Source organism: Lagenorhynchus albirostris, chromosome 7, assembly GCF_949774975.1.
Source record: "Lagenorhynchus albirostris chromosome 7, mLagAlb1.1, whole genome shotgun sequence".
Lineage (NCBI taxonomy): Eukaryota > Metazoa > Chordata > Mammalia > Artiodactyla > Delphinidae > Lagenorhynchus > Lagenorhynchus albirostris.
Window position 1 is genome coordinate 6533583 of NC_083101.1, and position 12301 is coordinate 6545883.

Below are 12301 nucleotides of genomic sequence, written 5' to 3' on the forward strand. Positions count from 1 at the left end.
ATGCTTCGCAGGGAAGATATTTGCAAAGTTTTCTGCTGTGCACCATAAGTGTTGTCTGTAAAGAACTCAAATTGTGATGAACAGATCTGTGCTAAAGTTTACAGGAGGGGCTCAAGGCATTCATGTAGGTTGCCTACGTGAGAGCGGTCATGAATATGACTGTACCTGTTTCCCCCAGAGTTTTGTCTTGCTACTTCTTTCCTTAAAAGTCTTTTTCCCCGTAGGGACAATTTCTTTGAAAGCTTAATTAATGCTTGTTCACAAAGAAGTATCAACTTTGAGTTAATCTGAAGAGTAAGATTTTTTAAATCTAGTTAAGGAATTTTTAACACCCTCTCCCCTCCCAATTTCAAATCAAAGGACACTTTCTTTGGTACTTTGTCTCTGACATATTTTTGGATCCTACTACCAATTGCCTAAACTTTAGGGTTGATAACAGCTAAGTAAGTGTGCACCGAGCTCTCAAAATACTGCTTTATAGCCAAAAAGCATGTTTCACCTGTTTCTGAAGAACCAATGTTTCTTTTCCTAATTTTGAGATGCCTTTTAATCTGGTTTTGGATCCAGTAATTAGTATAGTTTTGCCAGTCTCCGGGCCTAGCAGAATTGCAGCTGCTGTGTCCTGATAATGAACAGGAAATCCATAGCAAGGAGTAAGTACACCTCAGTAGTTGAGACAGTTGGCTATCTATTTCCTAAAGGTAACTTGTAAGAGCAGCAGCTTCTGTTAACTCCCCAGATGCTATAGAACCCCTGTGGGTAGGGCTCTGAGTTCGATAGAAAGCCCCAGAAGACACCTTCTGCAGAGCAAGAGGTGCATGCAGTCCACAGGTGGGAGAGAGCATCATGCTTCCACCTCCAGCCAGGCGCTGAAAGGCTCCCTGGAGGTTGGTTCTTAGAGCATCTTCCAGTCCTGTGTTCCCATTTACCAGTTTGAGACTTTGCCTTAATACCTTTAGGAAATGCCACTGTTCGTATTTATTAGATCTCCTTAAGATAAAAATATTACTGGGATGTTGTGGAACTAATTACTTTCCCAACGCTTTTAGTCTGTGTGAAACTTTCCATGGGAAATTTGGTGAACAAAAGGCTATGTGATTATTTCCATCTTTTATAATCATGCTATTTCACCGACCGCAAACGTATATTGGTTTATACTCAGGCTGATGTGACCAATCCAGAACAGTAGACGGAAACTCTCCTTTTCTATCTTTATACTTTGCTCTGGCAACGTGGCAGCTAAAGAAAGGTTTTGGTCGATCAGCCCCTCTTGGGAACTTTGGCACAGAACCGCTGCAAATCATTTTCACAAAGCGCCAGGTGAATTGATGTATGTTAATTCAGTGTAATGGACAAGTTCCTCTTCTTCTCATGTGTTGTTGTTTCTCTCTCTCTCTCTCTCTCTCGCTATCTTTTTTTTCCCTGTCACCCCTTCAATTTTTACACGAAGCTTTCTCTCAAGCTGGTAAGCACAATTCCTCCATGCATGTCCTGAATCTAATCAGGTTTTTTGGTGTATGTTTTGTGGGTGCCGTGCCATTGTGCAACAAATCTTCAGAGTCAACTGTTGATTTGTGTTTCTCTTGTGTGTGCTTTTGTTGGTGTTTCTTTATTAGACCTCTGGAATACAAAGGTCCAGAGTCTAACAGAGGTGACTGTAATCTTTTCAAGTTGCTAAGAAAATTAACGCTTAACTCATGATTTGGTTTTCTTTACCACTGGAGTCTTAAGAGGATGACAGATGTTGATAAACTTTATTTAAATATGAACATAAACATGAATATTAGATATGAGGGAGTTTATGTATTGGATCATTCGGAATAAATACAAATATAATCGTTGAAAATTGCTCCTCCCCGGGAGCCACAGAAGCAGATGAAAAATGCTGGGGACCTGAGGGAGACATGCAGGAATGATGCCGGGCTCCAACTCAGGTCTCAGGCACCTTCGAGAATTGGAGGTCACGAAATCTTTAAGTTGCTACATAAATACATGGGTGCCTTGTGTGTAGCTGATTTAAGAAATCAAAGACGATTTTATGGACAATGAAAAGAGCCTCCTAAGCCTTTCTAAAATGATTTCTTTAGTGTTCGGTGTTGTTTCTACTTTTAATTCCATAGCCCTAGTAAATAGTCAAACTAATCATTAAATCTATTAAAAGAAACTCTTAACCACATAACCCATTACTGTACTTCAAATATGTGTAAGTTACGTAATAGTCTCCAACACCACAGCTGAGAATATCCTAAAATTACGGACAGTGATGAACTGTGACACTTCAACCAGGGATAAGACCAGCATTTTATGCGCTGCTGTTGAGAAAGTATGACAATATTTTATGGTTATCCTTATACATACTTTTATACATGTTTCAGTACATACATAAACATATATATACATAATTTTTCGACCTGACTCAGTATTTGGCGACTGTTCCAGCCCTAAGGAAAAGGAATATTTTATTAAATTAAACATTTCTTAGACGGCAAAATAAAATCCCGAGAAGAGTTCTACAAGAAGGAAAGATCTTAAATGAATATCAGTCATTAGCAGCAGTGTGAATTTGGGAGAAATTGGATCCATAAACTGGGAGTCTCTCGGATGCCAGGGTTTCTTTTTTGCCCTTTATTTGTTCTTTTGCTCACGTGCTAGCAGCTAAAGATAACATTATCGGGCAGTCTTTCTGTTTGAGATAAATCATTTTACCAACCTTGTATTGAACTGCTGCTCGATGCCCTTACTTTGAAGCTAATAGAGAAGTTACACACAGATGGCTTGGGTGTAAAAATAATAAAACTCAAGAAGCAGCTCGTGCCATTGCCCAGGAGCAAGTGTTTGATTCCAGTAGCAGGTAAAACGAGATCCTCTTAGAGCCACAGCCATTGAAAATATACGTATTTTGGGCCCTTTTCCAAACCCTGGTACAGCCAGTATCCTAGGGGCCCCTCCAGAGAGTTCAGAAAATCTATTCTGCCTCGAAGGTAGAAATAAAAATTCCTCTGTGGCAAAATGAATCATAGGTGAGAGTATTGTTCAAAAGAATTCAAGCTTCGAAAGGTGAATAGGACAAAATGAACCTTTGAAGGTACTTTCCAGAAACCTCGAGTTTCTTTGGATCTAGAAGAAGCTGTTGACCTGAATCTCCAATGGTCACATGAAGTTTGTTTGAGGCATAGTTACTGGGATTGGTTTTTAAATAACAACACAGAAATATAGACTATCTATTGAAAGGGACCTAACTGGTCAGTTAGACTAACTCCTGATCAAGTGAAAGGGATCATTTATTATTTAATTGCTTTCGTTTCTGTAGATAATCAGGGTTGCATTTGTTGTTGTTGTTGTTTGGGCCATCTATTTATAAGTCATAAGTTAGGGTGTTGTTTACTACAGATTTCTTTGCACCTATTTATCCAGTGCAAACCTTACACCTGTTCACAGTCTAGACCTGTGTGGTACAATGTGGTATCCACTCACCACAGGTAACTTAATTAAATTTAACTTAATTTAAATGAAAAGTAACTAAAATTTTAAAATTCAGTTCCACAGTTGTACTGGGCACACTTCAAGGGCTCAACCACCATATGCGGCTACTATATTGGACGGTGCAGATGTGAGAACATTTCCATCACTAAGAAAGTTCTTTTGGGTCTCATAGCACATAGCGAGGCTCAATAAATATGTATGAGTGAACACTGACTGCTTACTAGGTTTGCTGACCTCTGCAGCAGTGTATCTCACGCTGTGTTTTGTCGCATTCTAGCATTAAAACAAAAATGAAAACAAAACCAAAATCTCTGTTCTAGAAAACATGCTGATCTCTTTTAAGTCAATTCAGCATGAGAACAAAGTATTGAGCTTTCAGGCTCAGTGATTGAGTTGAGAAAACTGAAAAGCACTTAATTAAGGTTTCAAGTGTTATAGCACAATAGTTTATGGAAAAGGAAAAACAGGTCTGCTTTATTTTTATATTGAAGATTACTTGGCTTCATCTTAGTTTTAGAAGCAAGTTGAACTTCCTTGGTTTGGCATTAGGGAATAATCACTTCTGTTTTGCTTTTCACTCACACACACGCACACACACACACACGCGCACACAAGTCTTTGAGACTATTAGCTGAAAGGTCTTTGGTGGCCTTAGTGGTGAACTATTTGCTGAATCACAAACTTCCAGCCCAGCAGCCTGGCATTTTCTCATAAGCAGCCTAGGAACTTCAGTCACAAGCCCCCGTGTAAGCTGCTTGGCAAACTCAAGCTAATTTTGCAATTACATTATTCGGGTCCCTTCTTTTCCACCCACTCCCAGGCAAGCCTGTCTTGCCTTTGTTTAATTGGTTCTAAAGCAAAATCTCTTTTCTAAATTCCCTGGCTTATCCCTGGCTATTGATAAATTTCTCTTTCTTTATGAAAATAGCCTTATTTAAGGAAAAGCACTTGATGGCCACAGCTTAGCTACAGCTTCTGACATGTAAGCGTAGGTAGGAGTCTAGAAACTCACGGTTGATATTTTCTACTTAAATCACATGCACAGAGGAGAGAGAGCATTTTTTTGAAAGGGAATCAAGATATCAAAGTACACTACTTCTGATGAATTAGAAACAGCTGAGGCTGATTTCATACACTGTGGGTTGTTGGGTTTGAATTTGGGGCTGGGGGCGGTGTTCTCTATGAATTCTCTGAGATGATCCTAACGATGATGAAAAAGAACCGACCAGATTTTTAGAGGCAGCAGAGGCAAGAAGAGTACATGGGAGGTGGGGGGGGATTGTTTTTTTTTAATGTCCCTTTTACCCACATTCTCTGAGGAACTAGACGTCCCATCTGTCACTTCATTTTTCGGCCTCAGCCTGTGTGAGGAGACGGGAAGGAATACTCAGGCTGGGTGGGGTGGGGGGAAGCAATGCCATCGAAATGCAGCAGTTGGCGGGGGCACTTATCACTGTTTTATGTGAAGAAACAAACCTAAAGCTTCAGTGTTGCCACCGACACTGACACTAAAGTGCAGAATCAGTCTCCAAATTTGTTTTTCATTGATCCTCTCTGGAGTCAAAAGTATATCTTCCTGTCTCGGTGCTCCCTGCCTTGTCCGAGGTGTCTGGGCCGGCATGAAAACGGTGTGCGGGCCTTTTGCAGTTTGCATGCACTGATTTTTGCATCTCAGCTGGGTGTCGTGGGAAAGAGCTTAATTTAGTTCATGAAAACACATGCAGACGTCTGCATTGCCCTGTTGTCTGGGGACTCTTTCCCGCAGGCTTCCCTCGGTGTCTTTTTGTCAAGGAGTGCCGTGAGGTTTCTACTTCTTTTTGCATCTGCAGGGTGCGACTCCAGAAGATTTCAGCAACCTCCCACCTGAACAGAGAAGGAAAAAGCTACAGCAGAGAGTCGATGAATTAAATAAAGAAATTCAAAAGGAGATGGATCAAAGGTAGAGTGGATCCATATGACTTATTAAGACATTTGAGTTCGGTTTGGAAAGATGGGAGGCCCTACATCAGATTTTAATCCAAGTGATTATTTCAGCCGCGTGTTTGGTTGTAGTCTACTGGATTGCTTTCGTAAAGACAGGGAGGGTTCTTTTAACAAATAGGTATTATTCTGAGTTTGGACAACAAAATACACATGACTATCTTCTTCATTTTTTTTTTTTTTATCTTCTTCATTTTTGTCTGTGTTCACTTACTTTAGTAATGCCACATTCACCATGCTAGCACCATGGGATGTAAATTCAGGTTAGACAAGAAAATTTCACAAGTACAGCAGAGCATCCTGTAGCATACCGAAGTTTGTATAATGTCTGACCAAACCAGTTTGCTCATAAATCACTTCCATTATAGGTGATCTATTTAGTTTAATATTTATGATTCTTACAGAGAAAATAAACATACTATACACATTTAAAAAAGTGTTTTTATTTACCTTTGCATTAGCACTTAAAAAACACATTTCTGTTTCAAAATGTATATTAGCCATAAAAAGGAACAAAATTGGAACAACATTGGAACAAAAGGAACAACATGTCATTTGTAGAGATGTGGATGGACCTAGAGACTGTCATACAGAGTGAAGTAAGCCAGAAAGAGAAAAACAAATATCGTATATTAACGCGTATGTGTGGAATCTAGAAAAATGGTACAGATGAACCCATTTGTACGGCAGGAATAGAGACGTAGATGTAGAGAACAGACATGTGGACACGGGGTGGGGAGGGGAGGATGGGACGAATTGGGAGATTAGGTTTGACATAAATACACTACCATGTGTAAACTAGATAGCTAGTGGGAACCTGCTGTGTAGCACAGGGAGCTCAGCTTGGTGCTCTGTGATGACCTAGATGCGGGGGCAGGGGGGAGGTCCACGAGGGAGGGGATATATGTACACATATAGCTGATTCACTTCATTGTACAGTAGAAACAACACAACACTGTAAAGCAATTTTACTCCAATAAAAAAAATATTCTAATATAACAGCAGCAAAATATAGCCCTGCAATTACAAAAGTGCTAAACAGGGATCTACAATTATTTTCTTTTTTTTTAATTAATTAATTTCTTTATGGCTGCGTTGGGTCTTCATTGCTGTGTGTGGTTTTTCTCTAGTTGCGGCAAGCAGGGGCTACTCTTCGTTGCTGTGCGCGGGCTTCTCATTGCGGTGGCTTCTCTTTGTTGTGGAGCACGGGCTCTAGGCACGCGGGCTTCAGTAGTTGTGGCTCACGGGCTTAGTTGCTCTGCGGCATGTGGGATCTTCCCAGACCGGGGATCGAACCCATGTCCCCTGCATTGGCAGGCAGATTCTTAACCACTGCACCACCAGGGAAGTCCCTTAAGTTATTTTCATATTTATAACTATGATTCTGAAATAAATACTATTCCTAAGCAGCTCTGTTATCAGCTTTTTAGGTTTGGTTTAAAAACATACACATAATTGCTAAGAGGTTTATAATGTATTCCGTTCCTGAAAGCGTTCCTCAAAAGCCAACCAGCCCTCAAAACAGTACTCAGTCCACAAGGCAGTCAGAAAGAGTTAAATTAACTGGGGTAAATAAGAGTCCTACATTACATCAAAAGCATATGATATTCTGCAGCAACCAACTGGGAGCATTTCAGGATTGACTGGCGTGTTGTCCTCTTCAGAACTAATTTCATCAGAAGAGTTTAAGAAGGTGGACATTTGGGACTTCCCTGGTGGTCCAGTGGTAAAGAATCCGCCTTACAATGCAGGGGACCGCGGGTTCGATCCCTGGTCGGGGAACTAAGATCCCACATGCCGCGGGGCAACTAAGCCTACGCGCCACAACTACTGAGCTTGCGCGCCTCAGCGAGAGAGCCTGCATGCCACAAACTACAGAGCCCACGCGCCCTGGAGACTGTGCGCCACAACTAGCAAAGAGAAAACCCGCACTCCACAACTAGAGAAGAGAAAACCCACGCGCCACAACTAGAGAGAAGCCCGCACGTCACAACGAAGATCCCCCAGGCCGCAACTAAGACCTGACACAGTCAAAAATAAATAAAATAAATAAATTAATGATAAATAAATCTTAAAAAAAAATAAGGTGGACATTGTACCACTACCAAGTGCATTTAAAAGTGACATGTTTCCTCTGTGCTAATTTGACACCCCTGAATGACCTAGCTAGTGAACTAGTCACGGTAACTTGGTCACCAGGCAAACCAAGCCTGCAAGAAAGGATGCCAGTGTTCAAATTACCATGTTATTGTCTGACCCAGTTTATTTTCAACATAAACATACAATCTCAATACGAGATGTCTAACTAAAGCAAGCACCGCCAACAAGACCAAGAACAGTTTAGGTTTTGCCCAGAATTCTCGGTACGTGGAATAGCCCACACCAAGAGCCATTGCTCCCATAACAAAGCCTTGGGCTGGCACGCGCACGTGGATCAAATAAACAGACATTTTAGTATCTCCCCTGCTCTTCAATCTATATAATCCATATGCAACGATTGCTGCAAAAACCTGCCATTCCAGTGGGGACAAATGGTGCCTCTCTAGCTTTCTGGATAGAGGCACATGTAGTGATTGAAGAATCTTCAGACAATGACAAGACATCTCAGGCTCCAACTGGCTTCAAAAAGATTTTCTGGTGGTTTTTGTTTGTTTGTTTTTGTTTAGTTTGGCCGTACCACGTGGCTTGTAGGATCTTAGTTCCCTGACCAGGGATTGAACCCGGGCTGTGGCAGTGAAAGCCCAGAATCCTAACCACTAGGCCACCAGGGAACTCCTGTTTTCTCTCTATCATGAGTGTAGAGGTGAAGTTTTTGTACAAACGAGGAAGAGCAAAGTGGCATGACCCCCACCCTATCCCTTGCCCCACGTCGGAGCTTTGGATACAAAATGTACTTGTCTTTCTATTTGAGGGTAAGTAAAAATCAGCCTTCCTATAAATTCTCATGTCTTCTCATCTTTTTATAGAGTGTGTTGATGGTATCTAGAAAACAAGTCACAGTATGTCTTATACACATCACCAGCCATCAGAGGTGTAAATATTTGCTTGTTCTTGACAAGCACCTGCCCATCTGCCCCAGCTCCCACTGTGAGAGTCCCCTGGTTTCTGAGCTGTTCTATAAGTTTGATCCTAGGGATGGTAGGTTGGTACATATGCAAAAAAAGAAAACAAAAAATTAGGAAAAGATTCAATATCTCTTCCCATTTGCACTTCCTTCCCACATTTATAACGAATAATACCTTCACATCATTTAGGGAATACTTGCTAATAATCCTGATTGAAAAGCCACTTTAGGGAACTATACTCAATATTTTATAATAACCTACAAGAGAAAAGAATCTGGAAAGAAAAAGATATGTATATGTATAACTGAATCACTTTGCTGTACACCTGAAACTAACACAACATTGTAAATCAACTGTACTCCAGTTAAAAAAAAGAAAAAGGAAAAGAACAGCCACTTTTTATTCTCTCACCTTCTATATTCTCACTGACGGAATTAAGTGAATCATCATTAATGGCGATTTGAACTTAAAAGATAACTTGAGATTTTGTGCTCTATATAAGTAGGCCAAATTGTAGTCCTACATAAATTTAGTTATATTGAAGCTGGGGTTAAAACTTGGTTGTGCAAAAAATAAACAAACTTGGTAAGGCAGTCAGTTTAAGTACATGCAAAAGAAAAGTGGGTTTTGATTTTTTTTTTAATCTCTGGGAGAGCAACTCCTGAAAAATAGATCGTTTTATAAATATTGTTGCAGTATGTTAAAAAGAGGAACACGTATGATGAACTTTGTTCTAGTTTTATATTAAAAATATACTTTATGAAATAAAAATGTTTTGTACTTTTTATAAATAGAAGTCTTTGTATGTTTTATAACATCTGGGACCAAATATAAAAGGGTTTCTAAATGTATTATAAACCTCCTGCTGTTTACTAAGTGAGCACTTATATTTTGCACAGGAGTAACAAGTTATGACTCAAATATCTGAAATGACGTTTTATAGGTTGTTGACAGACTCTCTCTAATTGTTTGATATCATTCAGAAAAGTTTCTCTGTCACTTGGGTTGTGGCTGTGGAACTTGGTTAACGTTTGAAACCCCAGAGCAGTGCTTGCTGGTAATAAGGCAAATCATGTTCAACCATTCACTTCACCTCTGTTTATCGAGCATTTACTGTGTACAAGGAAATATTCTAGGTATAGCAATGAGGATAAAGCGATGAACAAAACATCAAAAACATCTGTTCTCATGCAACTTACATTTTGTGCAGGAGGAACAGAAAATAAAAGGTTTTGAGCAGAGGTGGCATGATCTGGAAAAGGCTGGATTTTTGTTTGTTTTCAGTTTTGTTTTTTTTAATAATCCAAAAAGGCAAGAAAGGAGAGAAAAAATATTAATATATAGAATAGGCAGGACAAATCAAAAGCACAAAATAGAGTGGAAGATTTAAAATACCAAGCACACTAGACACCCCGGATTCCAATCTGGTTCCACCTGTTTCTTTTGCAAACTTTGGACAAGATTCTTAACCTCTTAGCACCTCGGTTTCCTCACCTTGAAAAGGGAGTTAATATGCCTGTGTATGAGGATTAAGTGTGTCAGGGTATGACAAGTGCTGAGGACAGTGCCTGGCATATTGTGTTTGTAAAATAAAACGAATCAGTATGTTAGATGTGAACAGACTACATGTTCCAACTAAGAGATTTTCAGACTGGACAAAAAACTAAAACCCACATGTATGCTAGTTACAAAAGACACGTGCAACTCATAAAGTGCAGAAAGGTTGAAAGCAAAGACTGGAAAAAGATGGGGCTTCCCTGGTGGCGCAGTGGTTAAGAATCCGCCTGCCAATGCAGGGGTCAGGGGTTCGAGCCCTGGTCTGGGAAGGTCCCACATGCCACAGAGCAACTAAGCCCGTGAGCCGCAACTACTGAGCCCGCATGCCACAACAACTGAAGCCCGCATGCCTATAGTCCGTGCTCCACAACAAGAGAAGCCACCGCAATGAGAAGCCTGCGTGCAACGACCAAGACCCAATGCAGCCAAAAATTAATTAATTAATTAATTAATTAAAAAAAAAAGAATGGAAAAAGACAGACCATGCAGGTACCGACCAGAAGGAAAACTGGTGTGAGAACACTGACTTTCAGGCCAAAAAACACCCCAAACTATTCAGCTCAAAAGGATCAACTTCATAAAATAAATGATTCAAATAACAAATGGCTCAATTCACCAAGAAGAGATACAATTTTAAATCTGTAGAACCATACTAGCATCACCTCAAAATATAGAAAAGGTTATGCTGTTGACCTTCTGACATAAGTACAAGAAATACAAGCACATCATTACAGTGGGAGATTGGTCACGCACTTTTCTCGGTAATTGATAGAATAGATTAGCAGAGAGTCAGGATAGAGGATTTGAACAAAATAATTAACAAAATTGACCTAATACACAGATATCCAATAACTGCATGCTACACATTCTTTTCAAGCACACATAGAACATTTCCAAAAATTGGGCATATCCTGGTTTTATAAAATGAATCTCAACAAACATCAAAGGATAGACATCATTCAAAGTACGTTCTCTGAAGGCTGCAATTAAGCTGGATATCAATAACAAAAATTTACAAACTAAGAAATGTGGGGCTTCCCTGGTGGTGCAGTGGTTGAGAGTCTGCCTGCCGATGCAGGGGACACGGCTTCATGCCCCGGTCCGGGAAGATCCCACATGCCGTGGAGCGGCTGGGCCCGTGAGCCATGGCCGCTGAGTCTGCGTGTCCGGAGTCTGTGCTCCGCAACCAGAGAGGCCACAACAGTGAGAGGCCCGCATACCGAAAAAAAAAAAAGAAAGAAATGTGGCTCTCAACTCACAACATTGTAAAACAACTATACCCCCTTAAAAAATAAAATAAAATAAAATGTGGCTCTCCGCAGGGCTCAGTTACAGCAAGAAGCCTGCTCAGTCAAGTTAGAAAGGCTCCCCACCCTTCTTATCATTCTGGCATGAAGTCAGGAAGAATCCTGTTAAGTTGGTTTAGCAGAAATCATTCTATTCACCTTTGATTTTCCGTCCACTGAGTCCCTCATTCTGCTTATGGGCTAAAAATCCCCAGCTGTCTTTACTGTATTAGGAATCGAGCCCAGCTCTAAACTGAGGTGTCTTTTCCCCGATTGCAATTGTTTTTTGATTTTTTTTAAATAAAACCTATTTTTACTGCTTAAAAAAAAAAAAAAGAAAGAAATGTGGCTCTAAGTAACACATAGATTAAGGAAGAAGTCATCATAGATACTAGAAAATATATGAAACAGAACTGAACCTTAACCTTAACGTACATTCTCCATCTCCGTTTTGGGGATGTCACTAAAGCCATGCTTATACAAGGAAATTTAAAGCTTCCAATACATATTAGAAACAAAGAAGGCTGCAAATCAATGAGCTAAGCATCCCTCTTAAGAAGTTAGAAAAAGAGTAGCAAATTGAACCAAAGAAAATAGAAGGGAACGATAAAGGAAACTATCAATTAATGAAATAGAATCACACATTCAACAGAGAGGGTGAACAGAGCCAACAGCTGGTTCCTTGAAATGATTAACAAAATTGAAAAACCTGCAGAGATTGATTAGGAGAGACCTGGATGAGAGGAATGGGAGATAGTGGTTTTAAACAACTCTTTTGAGAAGTTTTGCTGAGAAATAGGGTACTGGAGATATAGGCCATGAAGTCGAGAGAAGACTTGTGTACATGTGGATGACCTTGCAGTTTGTTTGTTGTAGGGACACTTATTCATGTAACAAATACTTAGTGAGCTCTATGGTGCACCAGGCGTG

The 12301-nt window shown here is 40.1% G+C and overlaps 1 protein-coding gene across 9 annotated transcripts in view; it reads left to right on the plus strand.

Moving 5' to 3' along the window:
• Nucleotides 1-12301, plus strand: part of FNBP1 (formin binding protein 1) — a 141112-nt gene that overhangs the window by 115889 nt on the left and 12922 nt on the right. For 5 of the 9 annotated variants that reach the window (XM_060154079.1, XM_060154077.1, XM_060154078.1 and 2 more), the window contains exons 11-12: nucleotides 1451-1465; nucleotides 5313-5422. In XM_060154079.1, coding sequence (XP_060010062.1) covers nucleotides 1451-1465; nucleotides 5313-5422 — 125 coding nt within the window. The remainder of the gene's footprint in view (nucleotides 1-1450; nucleotides 1466-5312; nucleotides 5423-12301) is intronic. The other 4 variants (XM_060154080.1, XM_060154081.1, XM_060154084.1 and 1 more) reach the window with 1 other exon arrangement.